The sequence below is a fragment of the Tiliqua scincoides genome, chromosome 9, assembly GCF_035046505.1.
Source record: "Tiliqua scincoides isolate rTilSci1 chromosome 9, rTilSci1.hap2, whole genome shotgun sequence".
Classification (NCBI taxonomy): Eukaryota; Metazoa; Chordata; class Lepidosauria; order Squamata; family Scincidae; genus Tiliqua; species Tiliqua scincoides.
The window spans coordinates 37,178,374-37,203,962 of NC_089829.1; the positions used below are offsets into that span (position 1 = coordinate 37,178,374).

Below are 25,589 nucleotides of genomic sequence, written 5' to 3' on the forward strand. Positions count from 1 at the left end.
TAAGTCCTATTAGAATCAATGGGGTTTACTCCCAGGAAAGTGTGGATAGGATTGGGCTATAAGGGCCTATTCAACTTTCCAAATCCAGTGTAACCAAAATGCAGCCCCATGGCAAGGAAAGTGCGTTTTTACCCAGTTAGCGGGGTAACTGTATTATGATTCATGGAAATGAGAGCTGACTCATATTTACAGCTTATTGGTTCCAAGCTGTATCATAATAACATCTCATTGTCTCTCAGAACAATCAGTCTCATAGGTCAGTTTTGAATTAAAGAAATTCACTTTTTGTTATATAAGGCAGTTGTGATTTCATTTTTCTGTTAATTGGCCATAACTTTTGATAGAATACAGATATTCAGATGTGGTTTGTTTAATTGCATTCTGCATTAAATTACCTTTCAAATGATATATAATATGATGGTATTATTCTTACATACCAAGGTTTTCACAATTTTGACCACTAGTGTCAATCTCAGCTTGTTGCCCCCGAAACCTTGTTGCCTGGTGCAATTGCTACCCCCTGAACCCCTTTAGCTACAACACAGTCAGGTACTGCCTTTGAAACTTTTTTTGAAAAGGCCTTAGCAGAGAGGAAGAAACAGGCTCAGCAGGAAGCAAATTTGAGAAATTTGCCTAGGGGCACAAGTTAATAGCAAGGTTATTTATAAGAGCTACCTGAGAGACAGTATGTGGTTCATGTTACATTAAGGCTACAATGCAAATTTGCACCTGGGTGCAATTTTGCACCTACTGAACACAATGGAATTTACCTTTGAGTAAGCATGCAGAGGCAAGCAAGTAATGTACCTTTTATATTTACCTGGGATTTTTAAAATTCAATTTTTCCATTGGTGTTAAACTATTGCAGTACACTTCAGAAAACTCCAATGAAATGAACTACATAGTGAAGTAAAATACGATAAGCTTTAAATTGGGAATAAGTAGCAGGAGAAGAAAACACTCCAAAGAAGAAACTTATTTGGACATTGGGAAGCCTTTTTAGTGATTTATGCATAGATTGCTTATTAATTTTTAATAGATTGCTTATTAAAGTGTTTTGCAATCTTTATGTATTTTATTCACATTCAGTATTTCTCGTTTTCCTTTTTATTGTTGTTTTCTTTTGAAACTTTTATTCACTAAAAAGGAGAAGGGGGAAAGAAACATAAAGGTTTTTTGTTGCTATTGAATAGTCTTACAGTGCAATTTGATATATGAGTATTCAGAAGTAAGTCCCACTGTCTTCAGTGAGACTTATTGTGATGTAGCTATGTATAGGTACTGTAGCTATGTATAGCTATGTATATGTACTGGCCTTAGGGCCAGTCCTATCCAGTTTTCCAGTGCAGGTGCAGCTGTGCCAATGGGGCATGCCCTGCATCCTGTGGTGGGGAAGCAGTCACAGAGTCCTCCTCACAATAAGGGAACATTTGTTCCCTTACCTCTGGGCTGCATTGTGGCTGCATGGTGCTGGATAGTTGGATAGGATTGGGCCCTTAGTGAGGTGTGGCAAATATGGGGGGAGTGTCACAATGTGCTCCTGTACTTAAACTTACCACTATGGCACTCTATGTAAGTTTTACACTTATACAGAAAACATTTTGACTAACCAAGACTACAAGGCAGTGGCCAGTTCTTAACCCCCAGAGATCAGATAGCCCAAGAGTGACCTCTTCTGGCCAATGTACAATAAAGTGTTTAGGAACATGATACTCTCCATTGACATTGCTGAGTGATTTACAGCACAATCCTATGCATATATAGTCTCAATTAAGGGCCCAGTCCTATCCAACTTTCCAGTGCTCATGCAGCTGTGCCAATGGGGTATGCTCTGCATCCTGCGGTGGGGAAGCAGTCACAGAAACCTCCTTATGGCAAGGGAAGTTTGATCCCTTACCTTGGAGTTGTATTGTGGCTGAATCAGCGCTGGAAAGTTGGATAGGTTTATGCCCTAAGTCTCATTGGGTTCAATGGGGCTGACTCCCAGAAAAGTGATATAGGATTGCAGCCAAAGCTTGCGCTCCTCTACTGTACACAAGCCAATAAGCTGAAACCGAACCCTGAAAAAACAAAAGTCCTCCTGGTCAGGAAATCCTCAATGCAAGTACTGAATCATCTACCCCCTTTGAACAGGGCTGCACTCCCCCTGCAACAACAGATGCACTTAGGAGTTCTTCTGGACTCTCAGTTCTTTCTGGAGAACCAGGTGGCAGCAGTAACTAGAAGTATAGCCCCCCTTATTCACGGATCCCATATCCATGGATTCACATTTGCAGAGCGGGTCTGGCCCTCCCAATGCCCACCTCTTCTGGAGCTTCCCAGGGCCTCCCAATGCCATATAAGGCATTAAAAACGTCACTACTGGTTTCATGGAGAAACTGAAAGTTATTTTCATTGTTGGGCTCAGTCTGATCATGGACATCTGTGGCCTCTGCTGGACTCAGAGGACCCTCTGGAGGTGAGGGGAGCAGAAGGTGGGGGGGGGAGGCATTTGCCTGTAGCCCTGGTTTCACTTAACCAGGGGGGTTCCACAGTAGAACACCCCGCAGATATGGCTGGTGTGCCAACTCACCTTAGGCTGGTGTGCCAACTACGACCATACTTGAGCCTTTTGGACCTGGCCACGGTGATCCAGGCTATAGTAATTTCAAAACCGGACCACTGTAGTGCAATGTGTGGGGCTGCCCTCTAAAATGGTTCAGAAACTGCAATTAGTGCAGATTGCAATGGCTTTATGGAGGCGAGACGATATGACACTACTGGACCACTGCTTCAGCAACTACACTGGATACCCATTAACTTCCCATCCCATTTGAAGGTACTACTTCCAACCTTTAAGGGGAAGAAAATTTGGGTCCAGGCCATCTGAAAGACCACCTACTTCCATACATTCCTGCCTGCCCCCTTGGGTCATCTGAGGGGGCCTTTCTACAAATTCTGCCTCTGTCCCAATTGAGTAGGGTGGCAGTTCAGAGGCAAGCCTTCTCTGTAGTGGCGCCACAGCTATGGAACTCCCTTCCAGGCAAACTGAGAACTACCCAGGAGAAGAGCTCAACTTTCCCCCCATAAATCATGGTTCCAACAACCCCTTCCCCCAGCTGCTGTTTATCTTGGGAGAGCAGCTGCCACTGATGCTAATTAGACCCAGGAGAGAATAGACAGAACCAGGTGAGATGGCTCAATGATTGCATTCAGTGTAAGACAGTGTTTCTCAACCAGTGGTATTGGTACCACCAGTGGTACTTGAGGTCCTGTGTAGTGGTACTCATGGGAGTTCTGGACACCTGCTGCCCAGCAGTGAGACCAGGAATGCAACACAACAAACAGCAGTAGGAGGTTCCAAAGCATGCTTTTCCACACTTGAAAAAGCCCTCTCATCCACCCTGGGCCTCCTACTGGGTTTGTCTCATCTGAACTCCCAACCCAGAAGTAACTGGCAGTGATGTCATCACCAGTTACTTCCAGTGGTGCTTCAAATAGGTGGACTATGTGAAGTGGATAGGATTGTAGCATAAGCCTACTTAGAGCCTATGCGTGCCTACTCAGAAGTAAGTCAATGGGGTTTACTCGGAGGGAAGTGTGGATAGAATTGCAGCCTAAGTCTACTTAGAGCCCAAGCCTATGCATGTCTATTCAGACGTAAGTCCCATTATAGTCAATGGGCCTTACTCCCAGGGAAGTGTGGACAGGACTGCAGTCTTAGAGCCCCATCCTATGCATGTCTACTCAGAAGTAAGTCCCATTATAGTCAATGGGCCTTACTCCCAGGGAAGTGTGGACAGGACTGCAGTCTTAGAGCCCCATCCTATGCATGTCTACTCAGAGGCAAGCCCCATTGTAGTCAGTGGGCCTTACTCCCAGGGAAGCGAGCACACCGTGATAGCAGAAGCTGCTTCCCGGCTGAGCCGCCTCTCCCCGCCGCCCAGGAGCGGAGCAGGCCGGGCAGAGCGAGGGGCAGGCCCAGGAGGCGGGGACCGGGCCTGGGCCGCCTCCGCCCCTCAGAGGGAGGCCTGGCAAGATGGCGGCCGCCGAGAGCGACGACGAGGAGGAGGAGCTGGTGCGCCTCGGCACCCCGCTGGAGCCCCTGGAGGAGGGTGAGGGGCGGGCGGGGGCGCAGCTGGGGATGGGGCGGCCCCGCGCCCGCTTCCTCGCCAGGAAGCCCAGCTGCGTTTGGGCACGAGGGAGAGAGTCGCGCCTAGAGGGAAGGGCTGGGCTGAACCCTGGTTGGGGGGCAGGTGGGGCATTGACTGTGAGAGGGGAGGTCGAGAGAAACCCCCCCCCGTGGGACGTGGTGGGTGGGGAGGCAGGTGAGGCAGAGCCTCCCCACTGGTGTCTTTCAAAAAACGCCACTGCTGTGTGAGGAATCCAAGCACCCACAACCCAGAGCAGAGCTTTTCAAAGGACACCAGTGGAGAGGCTCTGCCTCACCTGCCTCACATCACATGGTGGCACTTTTCAAAGGACTCAGGTGGGGAAGCTCTGCCTCACCTCACAAGGTCATGGCGCTTTTCAGAGGACTTCAGTGGGGAGGCTCTTCCTCACCTCACACAGTGGCAGTGCTTTGTGAAGGACTCCTGGGGAGGTTCTGCCTCACCTGCCTCACCTCACATAGTGGCAGCGCTTTGCGAAGGATTCCAGTGGGGAGGCTCTGCCTCACCTGTCTCACCTCACTCAGTGGCACTGCTTTCCAAAGGACTCCAGTGGGGAGGCTCTGCCTCACCTGCCTCACCTCACACAGTGGCACTGCTTTCCAAAGGACTCCAATGGGGAGGCTCTGCCTGACCAGCCTCACCTCACACAGTGGCGGCGCTTTTCGAAGGACTCCAGTGGGGAGGTTCTGCCTCACCTGCCTCATTTCACGCAATGGCAGTGCTTTCCAAAGAACTCCAGTGGGGAGGCTCTGCCTCACCTGCCTAACCTCACACAGTGGCTGTGCTTTGTGAAGGATTCCATTAGGGAGCGCTGCTTCTCCTGCCTCTGGCACCCCTGATGTCTTCAGGGCCACTTTGCACATTGCTGGTTTCAGAGCCTCCTAAGCCAGTGCTTCCCAAGATTTTTTCACTTGCATACCCCTTGACAGCCCATTTCTATAAACTATACCCCTCATATTAGCAAAATGTTTGTAAAGTTGCTGATATTTCAAATTTATGTGTTTTCAGTTACTGATCCATATCCGATAATACACAAATTGATGATCAGAAACTAGTGGTTGCCAGGGTTTTTGCAGCCAGCTAGCAGCCTTCCTTCCCACTTTGCCAGCCATGCAAGGCATTCTAATACAGACCTGCCTCTTTCTGCCATTATCCAGTTCTTTTTCAAGTACCCCTAAAGGTCTTTGAAGCCCAACCCCAAGTACCCAACCCCAGGTTGGTAACCACTGCTCTAAGGCAATGGTTCCGAACCTTTAGGAGCCTGCAGGCCACTGAGGCAAATATTGGAATAGTCATGGACCACATGTGACCCCCCCACCTCTCTGCATACAAAAAATAGACTTAAATTTGTAATAGAGCAGATTTATTAGAAATGTATTATTTATAGAAAAGATCTGTGGGTTTCTGTTTTTCTTGCAGGCTGCAGGTGGTCTGTTTTCCACCTTCTGTGGTGGTCCACAGGAAATCACTTGCTCAGCAATGTGGTGGAAGTGATCAAAGTCAATCTTAAAACCTTGATGACTACATCTCAGGGTCTCACAGACCACAGGTTGGGAAACCAGTGCTCTAGGGAGAGCCCTTCAGATCCAGCCTCCCACATATTATGCCCTGATATTTTTGGCAAACCTACAAGTTGGACACAGAGGTGTCCTTTTTTCCCCTGCCACCTTGCACTGTGACAGTTTTCATTCTTAAAAGCTATCATGCTGCCTCTGAACCTAGATGCTCTGTGGCATCCTCATGGCCAATAATTATTGATCTGTCACCAGTGGTTTTTGTCTGATTCCTGTGTAGCAAGACTTTACAGCTGTGGCTGCTCGATGTGTTGATGCCTCGGCTCTGTTGGTCTGAGCCAGGCCATGTGCTACTTCTGTAGAGTCTTGAAGGTCTTTCCCTCTTTTCTCAGTACAGCTTACATACAAAAGTAGGTATCTTATAAAGGGAACCATGTTCACAGGGCTGGCCCATCCCTGGGGCCAATTGAGGCATTTGCCTCATGCAGCAGACTGGCTGCGATTGCCTGCCTCCATCCATCCACTCACCTCCATTGCTTCTCTTTCTCCTACTGTAGCCTGTTGATCTCCTCCACACTTCCTCCTCTGCACCCCTCCCCTTTTCTAATTCAGGGAACAGGTGGCTGGCACATAAATAGGGAAGGGAATGTGACATTTGGCTATGCTGCTTCGCATGTCAGGAGTTCTTGAGATAATCCTGCACGTTCAATTAATTTATGAAAGCATATCCTAAAATTTCCCTTCGTGAAAAGGAAAACTATCTTCCAGCATGAAACTCAGGCACTGACAAGACCTAGGCCTACTAGGCTTTAGCAAAATGGCTGCATCGTATGCTCTCAGACTGTGCCCTGGGACTGTTAGACACATTGTGAACTAATTTGTTTGCCTTTCAGGTAGCAGGCTACAGCAATTGGGGTGTGTATTGCCTTATTCTACCATCCATTCACTTTCCAGAATAATTCATTTCCTTTTGATATAATGCTTGCAGGTGAACGAATTAAGAAACCAGTTCCTCTCCAAGAGCAGACTGTCAGAGATGAGAAGGGGCGATACATGCGTTTTCATGGAGCATTTAGTGGTGGATTCTCTGCCGGCTACTTCAACACTGTGGGTTCCAAAGAAGGTTGGTAATCATCTCAGAGTTACTTGCTTTCTTAAGACATGTAATGCTGCTGGTGGTTTTTGAAAGACTACCCAATACAGGCATGCACCTCTTAACAACAGACCCCATAATGACGGATTGCATATATGACTGTGGCCAAAGCACAATAAAGATGCTGTTAGTGAGGCAATCGTGTTTCCCATAGCCTGCAGCAGAGTGTCTGTTTACACAACAGAGAGGCTCTTAATGCAAAGAAGATGCAATCTATCCCCAGAAGCCTGTGCAGCCAGCTAGTGTCTGGCAGGGAGTGTCTGCTTACACATCAAAGGCACTAGATTGGGTAGAATGTTCATTTAACAACCTAATCGCATAACAACAGGGATAGGAGAATGTATCCCCATACTTAAGTGGCGCACACCTATATAAGTGTGTAGAAAGTTAATTGACTGTAGTGGTTATCTACACAGGTGCTGAGCTTAGCCTTGGTAACATGGCAACCGGCAAGCAAACTTGCTAGTTCCCCCCCACTCAGAGTGGGCTAGTTGCTGAGTCTTCGCCCAGAGTCTGTAAACAAAGGATGTTATGAAAAAGTGCATATCTAGGAATGTGTATTGCGGTCAAGCCAGAGCCAGCAGGTTTCTTAGTAGTGCAGACTTCAGCAACCTTCAATAATTTTCTCTAGTGTCATCATGTGCTTTGAGAATGAATAAAGGTCTGTGGAAGCTAGAATAAAGGTCTGTGGAAGCAGAATAAAGGTCTGCTCCGGGAGGAGCAGACTTCTCTCTCAATCTCAGACCGTCCTATTTACAGCTTAGCTCTCACTGCATCAACCTTCTGAATGTCTGTTGTGTCTCTCATTGCTCTGACTTCTTACTGCTCTAATTCTAACTTTCAAACCCTCAGAGTGCTTCTGCTTTTAGCACTTTCACTCAGGCACCAAGGTTCTAAACCCTGGGTGCTTCCCAAGTAGTGTTTCATTGCAACAATTGACCTTTTACAACTTGTTTCTCCTAAATGTCTTAAAATGCAGTAGTTTTTCAGCTTGTGTAGGCTTTTGGAGTGTTCTAAAGCTATGGAGCTATCGCTGAGTGCAAAGCCCATGTAGTTCTGACTTAGCGTGTGGAGGGCACCATCTGAGAGCTGCGGGACAAAGTTAAAGAGGCTCTCTATCCAATTTGAAGGGCTCAAGACATTTTAAGCTGAAATCCTATATGTGCTTAGCAGGGAGTAAGCCCCACTGAACATAGTGGGACTTATTTCTGAGTAAGCATGTATAGGATTGTACTATGATGACGTTCTAGGTAAAGGTGTTTGGAAACGGTGTTATTAACCTTACTCAGAAGTAAATCCATTGTGTCCAATAAGAGCTAGACTGTAAGCCTATCTTACTCACTGGAAATGAACCCCTCTAATTATAGGTTAAAATTAGCAGCTTGGATTGTGTTCAAAATGTTGTTGGAAGCCAGTTCAAATGCGGGAGTGATTAAATGGTTTAACTGATTTTCAGTCTAACCTCCCAATTCTGTTTTGAAACATTGCATTAGTGCTGAATCTCATGTCTCATAAAGATGGATTGTTGTCTTAAAGGATGGGCACCATCGGCCTTTGTGTCATCACGACAGAACAGAGCAGAAAAAAAAGTCCTTGGGCCAGAAGATTTTATGGATGAAGAGGTAAATTAACTCTTGTACTTTTAGATGAGAGAGAGCTGATGTAGCATAGTGGCTAAAAGACTGAGCTACCAATCAGAACTTCTCTGGTTTGAATCTTGCCTCTGCCACGCATTCAGTAGCAGCACAATCCTATGCATGTTTACTCAGAAAAGTTCCTTTATGTTCAAGGGGACTTACTCCCAGGAAAGTGTGTATAGATTGCAGCCTAGGTGGCATTAGGCAAGCTGCTCTCTGTGTGATATGTAGATGTGTCGATATGGCTATAAGAGCCTTTTTGGTATGAATTTTGTACAGTATATAGCACCTGGTCTAGATGACTAATAAATATTATACCTTAGGCAAGAGACCATACCTTTAACGACAGTATCACAATGCAAGTGCTCTTATTTTTCATTTCAAGGCTAGTATTTCAATATTTGCATGGATCTGAAGAGGAATTTTTTCCAATATGAAACCTTTTTCATCTTGCTTTTTTCATTTTCCCTCTGAAGGACCTTAGCGAACATGGGATAGCACCTAAAGAAATTACCATTTCCGATGTATTTGCTTCCAAAAGCAAAGATAAAATACAAGAGAAAGCCCGACAAATTGCTGGAGCTGCTGCCCCCATTCCTGGAGCCACAGTTTTGGATGAATTTATAGCACCTGCAAAGTGAGTACAGGTCCAACCTTGTTATACACGGATTTGACTCAACATGAATGGCCACTGCAAATGAGAAGGAATGTGCTGATCCCTGGAGAAGGGGAAAAATGCACCCCATTAAAATCACAGTTTAACAAAATGCTTTTTACTGTTGTAGAAAGATAATCATGCAAGTGATTACAGGTATAATCTAATTATCCACAGATTTTTCTATCTCAACAGTGATGAGAAATACCCTTTAAAGGAAAACATCCCTTTAACAATAGCCTCTAATGGGAGAGAGGGCAGCAGGCTGACAATCCATCAATCATTCTCTCTCCAGGAACAAGGCAAACTCCTGCCTTCCCCATTAGCATGTGTAGGCTAAATGGCAGTGATTATCACTGGGGCTCCTGGTGAAGGGAGGGATGGCTGCCTCCTAATGAAGCCTAAGCTCCTGGAGAGAGACTGATCCCCCCTGTGTGCATTTCAAAAGGTCAGCAAGGCTGTTTTTAATTCCCCCAGTGCAAAGAGACTTTGTTTTAAAAATTGATTTACTTTAGTGCATGTTTTTTTGAGTCCTGGGAACGCCCTCGCAAATAATGAGACTTTAAAAAGTTCCTGGGTTTGCATTGATGATTATATACCTACTGATGTTTTGTATACATTTCCCAGGTACCACATTTTCTCTTTGTACAAACTGATGTTAAAAGTAAGGCTCTGCTTTGAAGATTTGACCTGTGTTTCTCAAGATGCTTATAGTAACCATGTGTGTATAAAATTCATCTTAGAATAACTATTGGTATTGACTTGTTGCAAAAAATGGGCTGGAAAGAAGGACAAGGAGTTGGACCTCGTGTGAAGAGGAAACCACGCAAACAAAAACCTGGTATGTTCCCTTTAATGTACTTGTTTTTAGTTAAGGAATATAGCAATGTGGTCTGTATATCCTACTCTGCTAGAGCAGTGGTTCTCAAATGTTTTAGCACCAGGACCCACTTTTTAGAATGACAATATGTTGGGACCCACTGGAAGTGATGTCATTAACCTGGAAGTGACATCATCAAGCAGGAAAAATTTTAACACTCCCATATGACAAAAGCAAATCAATTAAGTAAATTAAAAGATTATAATAAAATATAAATTTAAACATTTATTTAAAATATATAAGAATCCTCTTAACTCTCCCAAGCAGTTGCTAATCTGTTTAAAGAAAAATTCCTCAAACATCCCAAAGGCTGCAATCCTATCCTCACCCAGGAGTAAGCCCCATTGACTATCATTGTTAAAAGTATATACATAATAGCCTGTTAAAAGTACAGTTTTGTCACATTTCCCCAAATGCAGTCATATACTATGGAAGCATCATCTAATATATTAAAAATAAAATACACATTGAAATAAACGGGAACCCACCTGAAATCAGCTTGCAACCCACCTAGTCAGCCCCTACCTACAGTTTGAGAAACACAGTGTTGGAGAACTTTTTGGACAAACTTTTACACATCATCTTAACTGCTAGTCACACTGAAGTCAATGCAACAACACCAGTGCAGGTGGTCATTATACTGAACAGTGTGTTGTATACTGAACAGTGTGTTCTTTGTGTTGCCCCACTGACTTTAGTGTGACTGTTGCAGTGTAGATGATGTGACGTGTCCTTTCAAACTGAATGTATGAAGAATAGACAACAATTTTTGAGCCTCATGTCATCATTGTCATCTTATTTGATTGCAGAGCCTGGTGTGAAAATATATGGTTGTGCTTTGCCTCCAGGGTCTGAAGAATCTGAGGTATTTTCTACAACATTTTTGTCACTTTTTAGTATAATGTAGGGTTTACAAATATACTGTAAAAGAAAGGAAAACTGATACATTGTTATTAACAACAACGAAAAGGATCATTTGTAATGCATGTGCTAACCAGCTCTTGTGGTTTGTACAGCATCCATCAAAGTGTTCAGCATTTTACAGAGTAAAATAGCCCCCAAAAGGCAGGTATCTGCCCCACAGAGCTTACATTCTAAATGTTGACATTGCATTGCGGTGGGAGGAGGGCAGAAGCCAGAGTAATGTGGGGTAAAAAGAGGTAAGATCTTAACTGAACATTATTATTAATGGATGGTGATATCCTAAAGGACGAAGATGATGAATATCGGCCAGAAAATGTGACCTTTGCACCCAAAGATGTCATGCCTATAGACCTGACTCCTAAAGAGAATGTCCATGGACTTGGTTACAAAGGCCTGGATCCCACCAAAGCTTTATTTGGAACTTCACAGCAGCAGTTAAACCTCTTTAGTCCCAGTTCGGAAAATACAGATCTACTTGGCGAGTTGCAGCACAGTAAAGGACGGAAACTTGGTATCTCAGGCCAGGTAAAACATCACACTTAAAGGTTTTCTCATTCTTGTGGCTGTTAAGATGGATAAACTTGTAAATGATGCCTGGTGAAATCCTAGAAACCAAAGGAGGGACTGAGTAGGAGTAGGGGAGGCAGCGTTTCAGTGCCCTGCTTAACTGACTGGCAATTACAGTGACCTAATAACGCTCACTGTAGTGGTTGTATCCAGGTTTCACAACTTCAGATTGGAAGTGACGGCTTACATGCCTGTATGCTTCCATGAAAAAAATTCTCTCCACGTAGAAACCAAACATGTTGAGGAGAAGGCTAGATTAGAACACTTCTCCCTGACCTTTAATTCCCTGTGCGGATGGATATTTTTCACAGGGAAGTGTGCCATCAGTATTTTTCACATGGAAACATTTATTCCCCCCCATCGTCTGAATTGATACAGCACAGGCATAATTAAAAATATTTATATACTGTTTTTCAACAAAAATTGTTCTGCAAACAGCTTACATAGCAAAGTAAAGAAGTGGTTTCCTGTCCCCAGTTTTATAAAGACTTAATTACCAAGCTTTTAAAAATGGTATATAATTGTAATGATTATTATGTTTTCTTTAGGCTTTTGGTGTTGGAGCTTTGGAAGAAGAAGATGATGACATTTATGCTACTGAATCACTTTCCAAATATGATACTGTTCTGAAAGATGAGGAGCCTGGAGATGGACTGTATGGCTGGACAGCCCCTAAGCAGTATAAAAGCAAGCAAGATATGGACTTGGGGTTCCAGAAGCACAAAGGTATTGTTTTCAGCTTCCTTTTGTTTACTTAGAGGGTAAATTACTGCAGGACGTGTTGCCATACTTTACCCAACCCTGCTATGCTTGTTTGCTTTGAAAAGTACTCATGAATTTCTATAATTGCTCCTAGGGATGGAGAAAGAACTTAAATATATTGGGAAGATTTTGGATGGCTTTTCCCTGGCATCTGCATCAATGAATTCCCAAATGGTAAGTGAACCACTTTTTCTCCACCCTGAAAAGATTGTTCTAAAGAGTGACAGTTACCCTCTTTTGTATGTTTAGACAATGGAGGCCTTACAGAATTTTTTTGAAATTCTCATGGGACAGAAAATGGAAAACTATATTGGTGGTTCTCTGTGTGAAAGGTTCTCAATCTTGCTATCCTCCCTTTCTTTCTAGCAGCCAAAGTAGCAATGGCATATGTATGAATGAAAGCAGTTCAATCTGCAGCAGTATCCATTCATCCACCTATTCAATTTACCCCAATACTTTTAAAAAATTAATGCTGGGTTATTAAATCAGTCATCTTAAATCAGTCTCAAAATGTTCAAATTGAGTAACGAGCAGTAAGTGATACCAAGGTTCGGTAAGAATGCGAGGTATCGATTGTACTTGCTGTTTTACGTGCCTGGTTTAGGATTAAGCTTTACAGGTCCAACCTTGTTATTCATGGATTTGACTCAACATGGATGGTCACTACAAATGAGAAGGAACATGCCAATCCCTGGAGATGGAGAAAAAAATGCATCCCTTTAAAATTGTGGTTTAAAAAACCACTTTTCTTACTGTTATGGAGAGGCAGTTGGCCATTAGAAATGCAAGGGACCCCTTTCCCTCTCACTGGAGAATGGAATGTGGAAGTAATTGAACACTTTCGCGTTCCATTCGTCATCAAGCCAAGCAAAGCATTTCTGGCATTTCTGGTTGCTGGCATTTCTGATTGCTGACTGCCTCTCTACAACAGTAAGAGAAGCTGGTTTTAAACCACGATTGTAAAGGGACACATTTTTATTTTTTTAACTGTTTTTATTTAATGCTTTTTTAATCAGCAGGGAGTTCCAGAATCAAACCCCTGCCGATGCCAAGGCACAGCTATATATTGTTCCCAGTGACTTTGATATCTTCATTAAATATATCTATTGCTTTAAGTAATCAACTGTGTGTGCATTCAATTGAGTGTGCTATATTACTTTTTGTTTAGAAGATTTATCCACCTCCTGATCTACCAAAAGATTACAGACCAGTCCATTATTTTCGACCCGTGATAAAAGCTAGTAGTGAAAACACTCATTTAGTGCAGGCCTTGGCAGAATCCACCGGCAAGCTCGAGAGTGATATAACATTGCACAGCAGACACCAGAAGACTGCATCTCAGAGAAGGGAACTACTGGGTGAAACACCTCTTAAAGGTACTCAATATGCTTTACAAATGTTTGTACATTACACATGTTCCATCATTGTAGTCTAGGTTTACTTTTATGTGACCATTCTTTTATGTTTTTACATGAGTAATTCTTAGGGCACAATCCTAACCAGGTCTCCTCAGAAGTAAGTCCTATTTTGTTCAGTGGGGCTTACTCTCCGGAATGTATGGTTATGATTGCAGCCTCATTTATTGAAAAAAATATATAAGATGTGATTAAATAGGAGTCCCCTCTTTATCTGACCACTGATTATCCAGTGTGCAAAGAGTTTCCTTCTGTTAAACCTGTATAGCTAGCACACTCAAACTGATTTAACATGCATTCAAGACGCAGTCTGCTGTGTGTAAATACAGCTTGCTCCCTGTTCTTTTATGCCTCTGTTTTAAACCATTTATGTCCAATATTGCATATATGCAACAGGGTTCAAATGTGTACACCTGTGGACTGGGCAAAAATGGGTTAAATATTCTTTTCCGAAAGGTTTCCCTTGTGTGGGAATGGGAACGCTCGGTTTCACATGAGACATATTTTATATTTCAGAGATTGAGGGGCAGAGTCATGTCAGAAGGCAGTGTAACGGTCAAGAGGGAATTCCCACAGCCCAATATTTGATTTCATCCAGTCTAGTGTGCCCCTCAGGTTGTTCTGTCATGCAATGCTCTTTGTTTTTATGAGGCAAATTTCGTACCCCAAGTTTCAAAGTGAGAAAACTGTCCTGTTTTTAGTTGTTTCTAATAATTAGGATTGCTAACTGTCTACCAAATTACAGTTATGAAAAGTAGTTACAATTTTGACATCCCATCAGTGAGGCCCATGTAGCTCTGTCTATCAGCATATTTTATTATAAGAGCTAGTTCAGCCCTGGCAGAGTTTTTCAGTGCAATGTTTTGACATGCCCCCCCCCCAACTCGGGAAAACCATCTGCCCTCATCGTTATATACATTGCATCAGATTGTTGGGGGGAGGCGGGGATTGGTAGTGACTGCAAGTACCATCCTACACATGACTACTCAGAAGCCCAGTTGATTTCAGTGGGACTTACTCCTAGGTAAATTTGTATAGGATTGCCTTGATGTAATTTTATTGATACTATTGCTGAGTGTTTCATTGATAGTTGCCTGTTATAAATTTCTTCTTTAGCTGCTTCATGCTCTTCAATGGAGGAAAGCTGGGACAATTTTTTAAAATAATTTTTTTTTAAAGACTTCAAAAAAATGTATTGTTTAACCAAAAATTCTGCCAGTTCAACAAAAACAATTATGTTGTTTGCCGGAATTTTACACCTTGTAATGTTTCTTTCCTTTTTTAGGTCCAGCCACTTCTGTCCTAGAGTATTTGTCTGATAAAGACAAAGAGAGAATCAGAGGAGTAAAGCAGCAAGTAGAGCAGCAGATGATACCTCCAGTGCTGCCCCCGCAATCTGTGCATAACCAGTTGCAGGCACCTGCTTTGCACAATGTTCCACAGAAGGGGCAATTGCAGTTGGAGGCCCAGTTAGCTACAATCAGTTCTGGGGACTTCAAACCGTTTGCAAAGGATCCAAGAAAACAAAAGAGATATGAAGAGTTCATAGAAAATCTTAAACATGGAAAGAATGGTAATTACTAAATGGTCTTATGCCTCTTTTTCCCCCTGTCGTGATAGATTCTGCAACTTAAAGCACGTATTATAATGAGCAGAAGGGAAGGAGAGGCAGCCCCAAAGATCTGAGCCACAGGTCAAGGCTTCAAACTGAGCCAGGAAATAAGTTAGTTGTATTGTGTTGAACATGCACAGTACATTTTGGGCATATGATCTGCTTAACCATGATTCACTTATGCAGTCCTAGACACACTTCCCTGGAAGTAAGTCCCATTGGATTTAATGGAGCTCACTTCTGGATAGATATGCATAGGAATGTGCTGGTAAGAGCTTATCAAAATACATATCAACCCACGAAGCTCCATAATAAACCTTCTGCTTGCTAATGCCTAGTTTGAGGCCTTGCTTCTCTCTGTCCCTCTAATTTGTATTTTTCTTTTGGTCATGCTTGTGATTTGCTCATCTTTTCCCTTCATTTGAGCTAAAATTTTACATCGGTGTGAGAATTTTCATTGACTTCAAAGAGTGTGTTTCCCCTTTTTGTGTAGTAAATAAAGTTCCTTTATTGGACCCCTTTTGCTTTCTGCTGGGATATACTAAGGATAGAGTACATCAGAATGATATTGAACTGGCTTCTTGTATGATTACAGCAGCTAGAATATTATTTGCAAAGCACTAGCAGCAAACTAATACTAGCCACAGGAGAACAGCTTGATTAAAATGTGGGATTTTGCCCCTCAAATCATAGGAATCTTTATACTTCTATATTTTACTGGATCTGGCCATTTTTATCTTTTCAAACAGGAATTTTTCTCTGCCCTACTTGGGGGGGGGCAGGAATTGAACCTGGGACCTTCTGCTCTGAGACCAAATGCATAGCTCTCCTGGCCAAATGAATAAACTATATACAAGTTAAAGAAAAAGGCAAAGCTGGGATACGCTTTGAAAAAATTGTTCACTCATTTGTTTAATTCATTTCTGCAAAGTCAACCAATTACAGTGGTGCCTCGCAAGACGAATGCCTCGCGCAACGAAAAACTCGCAAGACAAAAGCATTTCGCGATTTTTTTGGTGACTCGCAAGACAAATTTTTCTATGGCCGTGCTTCACAAGACGAATTTTTTTTGCAATTTTTTTGTTTGTTTGTTTGCAGTTTGCAGTGATGCCTCGCAAAACGAAATTTTCGCGATACGAAACAACTCGCGGAATGAATTAATTTCGTCTTGCGAGGCACCACTGTACTCTCAAATTTGCAAGTTTGTTTCAAGATGATGTAGGCATTCATTTGAGTATTGTTATCTTTATTTGATGTGTTAGATTATAGATTAGATGTATATTTCATTCATATCTATTTTAATTATCTTCATTTACCCTGATGTATGTTTGTTAGATACAATTTTTAAAAGTTCATTTGTTTTGTATTTCTGCTTGGTTTTATGGACTGTTAATTATACTTTTATCTTCCATTAGATACTTTAGAAAGCTGTTTAGATCCGATTATGACAGAATGGGAGCGTGGAAGAGAGCAAGAGGAGTTCTCTCGTGCGGCAATGCTCTACAAATCTTCCAGCTCTGTCTTGTCTTCTAGATTTACTCATGCCAAGCTTGAGGATGACACTGACCAAGTGGAAGTTCCTCGTGATCAAGAGGTGTGTTCTTGTTAAATTCTGCAGTAGCTAGCCTCTACAACAGGGGTACCCAAACTCTGGCCCTGGGGCCACTTGCGGTCCTCGAGAACTCCCAGTTTGGCCTGCGGGGAGCCCCCAGTCTCCAATGAGCCTCTGGCCCTCCAGAGACTTGCTGGAGCTCGCACTGGTCTGATGCAACTGCTCTCAGCATGATGGCCAACTGTTCTACCTCTTGCATGAGCTGTGGGACAAGGGCTCCCTCCACTGCTTGCTGTTTCATTTCTGTGATTCAGCAGTGGCAGCAAAGGAAAGGCTGGTCTTGCTTTGTGCAAAACCTTTTATATGTCTTGAGTTACTGGCAAGACCTTCATTCATTCCTATAAGTTCCATCTCTAATATATTCATTTATGTAAATTTATTCAAATTTGAAATGTAAATTAATTCTTTTTTTCCTGCCCCCCCCCCCCCCCGGCAGTGTCAGAGAGATGAGTTTGCCAAAAAGTTTGGACACCCCTGCTCTACAATAACGAGCCACCTGTGATGGCTTATATCAGCCTCCACAATGCTGATTTATTTGAAGCACTTTCCCATCAGAATTTTGTAATTAGAAGCAACTTAATTTTGCTATCAATGATCAGCTAGTACTTTGTTTTCTCTCTGGCACTATAGGTACTAATCCCTGCCTGGTTTATTTTAGGCTGATGTTGATGACAAGCAGGCTGCTGCAAAGATGAAGATGTTCGGCAAGCTCACGAGAGAGAAGTTCGAATGGCACCCTGACAAACTGTTATGCAAAAGGTTTAATGTTCCTGATCCTTACTCAGAGTGAGTTGGTTGAGCATCTCAGCACTTAAAAGAAACAAAAAAAAAAGTTTTGGTTAGTTGCAGAGTAGACTTTTGGAAAAGAGAAAAAGTCATTGATCTTTCCGGGAGGTCCTTGTGCAAGTTCTACTGTTGTATTATTGTTTGTATTATTATTATATTATTGTTTGTTATTTAAAAGCTTCCTATTCCACCTTTTTTTCCTGTTGGAGCCAAGCAGCTCACAACAAAAATTTTAAGAACATCTTACAATATTGATTTAAAGCAAAAATTAAGCAAGATAGCAACAAAAGCCGTCACTTCCAGGAAACAGTGAGGAGGCTGGAAAAAACTTCAAAAAAAATGTATAGGGCAGCAGACAATAAATTGGAGAGGACTTCCTGAAGCAAAAAAAGACTTCAGCCTCTTCTGAAATATTGTCCACGGGGAGGGCTCCTGTACCAAGATCTTGTTCCTACAAGCTGCATCTCTTAGAGCTTATATGAGGGTCTTAAGTATTGGGAAGACTCCTGGTGGAAGACAGTCCTACAAATACCTTGATCCCAAGCCATTTTAGAGCTTTAAAGGTCATAACCAGCACCCTAAACCCTGGAAACAAATTGGCAACCAATGCAGCTGGAACAACAAAGGCATAGCATGAGCGTAAAACTAACTGCCCCTCAGTCCTCTCATAACTGTATTTTGCACCAATTAATGTTTCCAGAGGGCCTTCAAAGGCAGCCCCATGTAGAGTGCAGGGCAGTAATTCAAACAAGAGGTACCTTAAATCATGAATAATCAATGCCAGGTCTGTTAGAGTCAGGAAGGGGCGCAGTTGGCGCACCTGCCAGAGCTGAGCCAAAGATACTCGGACGGCTCGCTCCTTTAATGGGAGCACAAGCCACCCAGACTGATACACTGTCTCTGAATCAATGAGTCTTTTGATCAGGAGAATGACTGTCTTGTTTGGACTTATATATGTGACAAGCTATTTCTAGACCTTCCTAGTTTTCTTGCCAATTTTAGTCAATTTGTAGAACAGAATGTTTAAGGGTTTTTTTGTTTGTTTTTCGGTTACTATTTAAGTACAAGTGTATACATTCCTTAATTAACCTTGTATGTATTTTTCATTCTGGATAAAAGTTAACAAAAAAACTTGACTTAGATATGCACCTTTTTTCTCATCAGGTCATGTATTGTTGGATTGCCCAAAGTGAAACGCGACAAGTATTCTGTATTCAATTTCTTGACAGTATCTGAATCTGCACCAAGGGCATTGAGTCAACCCACAAATATAGGAGTACAGCCAAGCAGTACTCTGAGCAGTAAGTGGTTCTTTGCTTATTTGTTATATCTGAGAGTAAAATATTTCAATCCTTGAGAAAGTTGGGTATGAAAATAACTAGAAAGGTTTTTGAGTAATGTATTAGATTGGTCTTACGCAGACTGTATTAATTGTGGGATCAGCGAGAGTATTTCTCATTTGGGTCTAGTCCAGTGTTTCTCAGCCTTTGTCCCCTGATGTACCACTTCTCATGGTCTATCTTAAGTATCCCAAATACCAGCAAGGTCAATATATGGCCCCGCCCCTTCTGGTTTGCTTCTTCTGGTCTGGCTATGCGGAAGCTCCTGGGGAAAGGACAAAACATTTTTGTTCTTACTGGCTAGCAGCTCATCAGTTGATTGTCGGAAGCATTGCTTACAGTCAGCTGGTGAGCAAGAGCCTGCTTGAGATAGAAGCTGATCCTCCAGCCAAAATCAGCTGAGGCGGTGGAGGCGAAACTTTGCGAGGAGGATCAGCTTCATCAGACAGCAGCTCAAGTACCGCAGGTATGCGTACCACTGGTTGAGAAATGCTGGTCTAATTCATAAACTGTGAACATTTCATACTGTTACGATTTTAAAAAAATTATAAGCATTGATGTTGAAACAAATATATTTTGATTGACAGAGAAAGTGTGACAATTAACAGTGTAACTTTATGCCTAATCTTTTCAAGAACCAAAGAAGCCATCAAGATGGGATGTGTCTGACCAAGAGAAGAAGAAAACAGATGCCATTAGCAAGTTCATAAGTTTGGCTAGATCAAAGGTTGATGTTCAGGAGCAAAAATTGACACCAGTCAATGCAGAGGACAAAGACAGAATCACCGAAGCAGTTTCCAATAAGGTATAGCAGCTCCAAGTGTTTCATGCTCCCAGTAAGGATTATTGCACCATACATTCTTAATATACTTTGTCCTTCCAGCTTTCTACTCTTAGATGGTAGAAAATTGATATAGAAACGGATCTATTTTCCTGTCTTACCTTGTTAGTTACATGGTTGCCTCTGAAAATACTGTTTAGTAAAGAAATAAAGTAAATAAGATTAGTCTTAACAGTCACATTCTATGATTTAGTTAAGAAGGGTAAAGCTGCACCTGTACACTTATGTAGTATAATTATTTAGAAACACCAATTATTACAATTATTTAGAAACACCAGTGTCTGTACTGCTGAATACTGCTTTGGTTGAGCTCAGCATGTGTCTGAATTCGCCCTAAATTTTACTGAGCTGCATCTGAATGAACAACCTAAATACTTCTTTTAAAAAAAGTAAGATATTTTAGGTAAGTATACCTTTTGAAAAACAAAAGAGACTTGATATATCTTGAGCTTAGTTGCAGTACACAGTAAACTTTACTGGAGTGCAGTTGGTGATCTATGAGAAGTACAACTTGACATAAATGATCTGCTAGTTGAATTTTACAATGCAGTAGTAGAACAGGGAGATTTGTAACACTCATTGTTGACTTAACCTTGTTGACTTGATCACGATGGTGTTGAGTTTTACATATAAATCCATTTTAATTTACTACAAATATTTTAAAAGGAGTAGGAGTACTCTTTCGTTAGCTAAAAATACTTTAACCTTTTCAGATTTAGAGTCCCTAATTAACTGCAACCTGTAACTTGTAGTAGATCAGATGTAGTGCTCATTTCATGTTTTATCTAATCGAACACCTACTAAAGGCACAATCCTAACCAGGTCTGCTCAGAAGTAAGTCCTATTTTGTTCAATGGGGCTTACTCTCAGGAAAGTGTGGTTAGGATTGCAGCCTATGTGTTTTACTTGTGTCATTTCAACTGGTTTTAACATTGCATGAGAAATATTTTGTACCAGAAGGTGACAAAGCATAGTAGTGCCTTATGGTTCAACAGTCTTGATTTTTAGGACCCTCCATTAGCTCTTAAAATTCCTGCTAGGTGTATAAATAATGCAACTGTTGAGGCTCTATGCATTATCTTTTGTTTAACTTAATGGAGAAGTATATTGTTATCTCCTTCACCATGAACTTTCTACTCTTGTGTACAGGCAATCGGTGAAACTAGTGATCTGAATGAAGTAGAAGAAGAAAGCAGGCCGTCAATGGATTTATTTAAAGCCATCTTTGCCAGCTCTTCAGATGAAAAATCATCTTCATCTGAAGAAGAGAGTGATGGAGAAGAGCAATCGGCAACAGTCCCAGAGCCAGTCGCTGAACCTATGGAGCTTCCAGATCTGCCAGGTTCCTCTTTACCTAATGTACAAGGTAATAGTCAGTGATTTCATTCAGACATATTGCCAAAACCTGGCTTGGTACTACAGGAACAAGTATTGCATCCACTGTGGTACCTCCTCCATTCATCCACTTCAGTCAGTTATTTCCCAACACAAGTACATCATAGTTTGCTGTTGCATCCAAAGCAGCAAACAATCGTTTATGCTTTCCCTCCAAACCAGTATTGCAAACCTTGATTTCTAGTCATGATTTGGAGGGCAAACACAAACCATGGTTTGAATGTAACAGCAAACTGGTTTTCCTGAACAAGGAAGTAACTAACTGAAGTGGAGTGAGCAAGGAAAGGAGGGAACACATGAGGACAAGGCTTATTCCCATCTTGCCAAACCTTAAGAACCAGCCCAGTGTCTCAGAGGCACACCTGTGTGACCCAGAAGTACTGAGATTTCTAAGTTTACCTTTCTAAGAGATGTGGAATTCTTGACAAGATGATGTTTATGGGGTCAGCAATAGATTAAAACTTGTTGTAAGGAAAAAATAGAAATATTTCAGAAGTTCTCATCAAGCCAAATTATACTCTGGACAAAACAGGTGGCGTAAGCTGATTCAAGTCCTGCTGCAGGTTATAAGAACCTTTGTTATATCGCCAATGGCAGGATTCCACATGGTGGGCTTTCAAATCAGTGAGCCACATATAGTATCTGGCTCAGCGGATGATTTTCATTGTGCTGTCTTAGGTTATTTAAAACACACTTTAACTTTTAAAAATTAATTATGCCTTTTGCTATTAAAGAGAGTGAAATCATCACACCTGAGCCTCCTTGTACTATAATGGCACCTTTGAAGGAAGTAGTTGATGAAGGAGAGGAATTTGGACCACGACTTCCTCCAGCTGTTTCCGGTAAATGCTGATGTTTCTGAGCAATATGTGAATTCTGTACGTTGGATATGTTTGTGTGTGTTGCATTTCTGTGGTCTTTCTAAGTTTATATTTTAAAGGTTTGCATGCAGGAATGTACTGACTTTAATGCCTTTACAGTAACAAGTTGGTAGTGAATAAAAGAAGAAAATGTTAAATAGGGTTGTTGTGTCTTTAAGAGGATTCAAAAATGTATAATACTGAAAGTTTTAGGCTGGATCTTAATAAAATATTTTTCTCTACCTCTAACACTCTAGACACTTTAGACACTCCTCTGAAGCATGGAGAATTACAGCCAACAAGTTCTCCTGAAGCCACTAAGAAAGAGAAACCTAAGAAGAGCAAAGAAAAACACAAGACCAAAAGAGAACATAAACACAAAAAGGAAAAGGTGATTTATTTAAGTAAAATGGATTCATTAACCACTTGGTCAAAGGTGAAAACTATAGAAAATAGATAAAAGGATCATCCTATGCAGAATTTTTCATTTCTTCCCCCGAGCATAGGATTTGTAACTGATCAGCCTTTCCTCTCCTAGGCATTTATGCATTGAACTTCGTGTTATGCTAATAGGTCCCAAGTATGTTTGGCTTGTGTGTAAACCCTGATTTTGAAGCATACAGATCTGAGGAGCACAACATGCTCTGGGTGCAAGATAACAATGAGGGGATACAGGGCCCAATTCTATCCAACTTTCTAGTGCCAGTGCAACCGCAGTGCAGCCCTGAGGAAGGGGAACAAATGTTCCTTTACCTGGAGGAGACCTTCATGATGATTCACCTACTGCAGGATCTAGTACATGCCCCATTGGCATGGCTGTTCCAGTGCTGAAAAATTGGATAGGATTTGGCCCACAATCCTGATTAAGTCCTGTGATTGATGGGGTTCTGCCTCGGTCATGTAGAAATAAGGGCTACTGCAGTGAATACCACTTCCTTTTGGGTAAATGTGCATAATGTTGAACTATTAGGCTTTTTTCAGCGTGATTTCAGAATGGCCATTAGCTCATCCTAAACATGCTCAGCATATAGAATGTATTTTCAGTTGCTGAGCTATTTTCTTGTATTTTTTTTCCTCCGCAGTTTTGTCAGATGTATTTTTCTAAGGTAGAGAGCCTATCTTATTAGACTTGAACTTCTTTTGCAGAAAAAGAAACACAAGAAACACAAACACAAGGGCAAGCACAAGAGTAAGAAATCCGAGAAAAACAGCGGCTCGAACACTACTGAGAGTAGTGACAGTAACAGTGATGGAGAGGTCATTGATATATCGCCACAAGAACTTTTGAAAAGGTAAAAAGTAAGAGGCTACATGTACACGACAACGCATGCAACAGAGCCCTGATGTCTTGTTTTAAAAATAAAGGAAGAGAAGACACTTTGGGAGGTGGCCAGTTCTGGAGCAGAGATACTGCAGAAGGGGAGGAAATGCTTAACTGTTATTTTTCCCCCTGTACTGCTTCTCCACTCCAAATTGTCCTCTTGCCAGCTTTCTAAAAGGTGTTCCCAAAAGATCAAGGCAAAACTAGATGTGACTTGTATCATTGGTCCTCGCATCATGCTTGCTTTAAAAAAAAAAGTACATATGAGAGGAGGCTTTTATTCTACTGCACCCCACCCTGTTGTGGATCTGATCCTGATATTCCCCCTCCCCGCCCCCGCTCCATGTGTGCCCTGAAATAAAAGGCTTCCAGTCAGGTTGTTTGTTTCAGAACAGATAACACTATGGGATGAGAGGATCAAAACTACAGCTGATACCGTGTACCCTGCCACAGTCCCAACCTCTCCCCATGTAGGGAAAAAAAAGCAGACATGCTAGGGCAAGTGACATTGTTGAAGTTGCATTGAGTTGGGCCCCCAAGTCTTCAAGTTCTTTTGCTAGTTAACAAAACAAATTTTGAAACTGGTTGCAATGAAATGAGGACCTCTAGAGATTTTTGGCGCCGAAAGAGGAGGGGAATCATTTCTTTTCACACGTTTGGAAGCCCTATTTTGGGATAGTTTTTCTTCTTTTTCACAAAGTTTAATAGAAGTAATTGTTTGTAAAATGAAGCCCCAATTAAATGTCCATAATATTCCAAGGATTTAGGATGGGAATATGGTTTTGGGAATAAATAAGTAATATGGTTTTGGGAAAAAACATGAGAAATAAATTATTCTTGTCAAGATAAGAACTGACAGAAAGAGAATCAAGAGAGTTATAAGCATACCAGTAATACGATAGCATCCTCTTGTAGCTTCAGACAAAAGATGCTGATTAGAAAATAGTGCTTATTGAAATGACTCCGTTTCTCTTCTTAAGAGAGAAGTATTTTTAAAAATGACTAGTCATTGATCTGATTTTTCTCCTATAAATTGTAGCACTTGCATATTGTACGATAGCATATCGTATGTTTATATGCTATCAGTTTTTCTCTCTGCATTAAGACAAAGGTGTGTGCTCATTTTTTGAGAATTGTCTTGATATGCTGGTATGTACCAAGAAGAACTATTATGCTTATTAATTACCTTTTGAAATGTTAGCTATGTTAAGATAGTGCATGTTTTCCCCATCAGGCCAATTTATTGCTCCCAGTAAACCATAGAAGAAATATCTTTTCACACATTTCGGCGTGAATGTATACTTGCGGCTGGACTTCTTCAAACTCACATTTTGAAGATGTGGTCAGTAGTTGGATTATCTCACATTACTAGCCGATAGAGATGACAGCTCAGTTTACGGTTTTAAAATGTTTCTTTCCGTTGTTTACCTACTCAGTTATTTTCATCCCTCTCCTTTTTTCCTTAGGATGAAAAATCTTCCAATTGTAAAGCGGTAGCCTGGATTCTTAGACCTTATTCATCTTCTGATCTCCTCTGTGATGGCAGATCAGCAATATCTGAGTGTTCTGTAAATACTGTATTTATGTTGGATCTGATAGCATAAAAGCATAAATCTTAATTTTGTGGTTTGATAGTTTTAAAAAACCCAAATGAGATGTGGAATGCTGTAAAAAGCTCTTGAACTTTCTGTGGTAACTTCAAAATAATTGTAAATTCAAAAGGAATCATGAAAGTTCTGCATTTTAATGAAGATGAGCATGAAGAAATTTTAATAAACTAAGTTTATAATGTTATGTCTATTGTCTTAAAATCATTTCTTGAAAAGTATATATAGATTTGAGAAGATGAGAAGCAAGGGCTATCACTGAGTTTTGTTTCAAGTAGTGTATATGTTGCTTCTTTCCTGAGAACAGAATTCAAGGTGGCTGAAGTTAAGAGAAAATTAACTCACAGTAGTCATAACAAGATGAAAAGATGGTGATTTATGAAGATACTGGGGGATGATGATGTAAATGTCATCACCCCAGTTGTTGTTCTTCAAGGTTCTGCAATCACCCATGTGTATGTGTGTACATGTACACACCCCCTCCCCAGAAATGTGCAACTTAAAAACCAGGTTTAGATACCCAGAGATATCTTTGTCCCCTGGGGCTTTTCCTCACC

At 41.5% G+C, this 25,589-nt stretch overlaps 1 protein-coding gene across 1 annotated transcript; it reads left to right on the forward strand.

The window, feature by feature from the left end:
* Positions 1-4,002: 4,002 nt before the first annotated feature.
* On the forward strand, positions 4,003-25,219 carry GPATCH1 (G-patch domain containing 1). Its single transcript, XM_066637087.1, has 20 exons — positions 4,003-4,094; positions 6,654-6,788; positions 8,355-8,440; positions 8,932-9,092; positions 9,854-9,951; positions 10,800-10,855; positions 11,200-11,439; positions 12,030-12,207; positions 12,338-12,417; positions 13,412-13,619; positions 14,944-15,231; positions 16,686-16,864; positions 17,541-17,668; positions 18,833-18,969; positions 19,644-19,813; positions 20,999-21,215; positions 21,979-22,086; positions 22,362-22,495; positions 23,251-23,396; positions 24,892-25,219. The coding sequence occupies exons 1-20, from the start codon at positions 4,019-4,021 to the stop codon at positions 24,920-24,922; spliced, it is 2,856 nt and encodes a 951-aa protein (XP_066493184.1). The 5' UTR covers positions 4,003-4,018; the 3' UTR covers positions 24,923-25,219.
* The last annotated feature ends 370 nt before the right edge of the window (positions 25,220-25,589 follow it).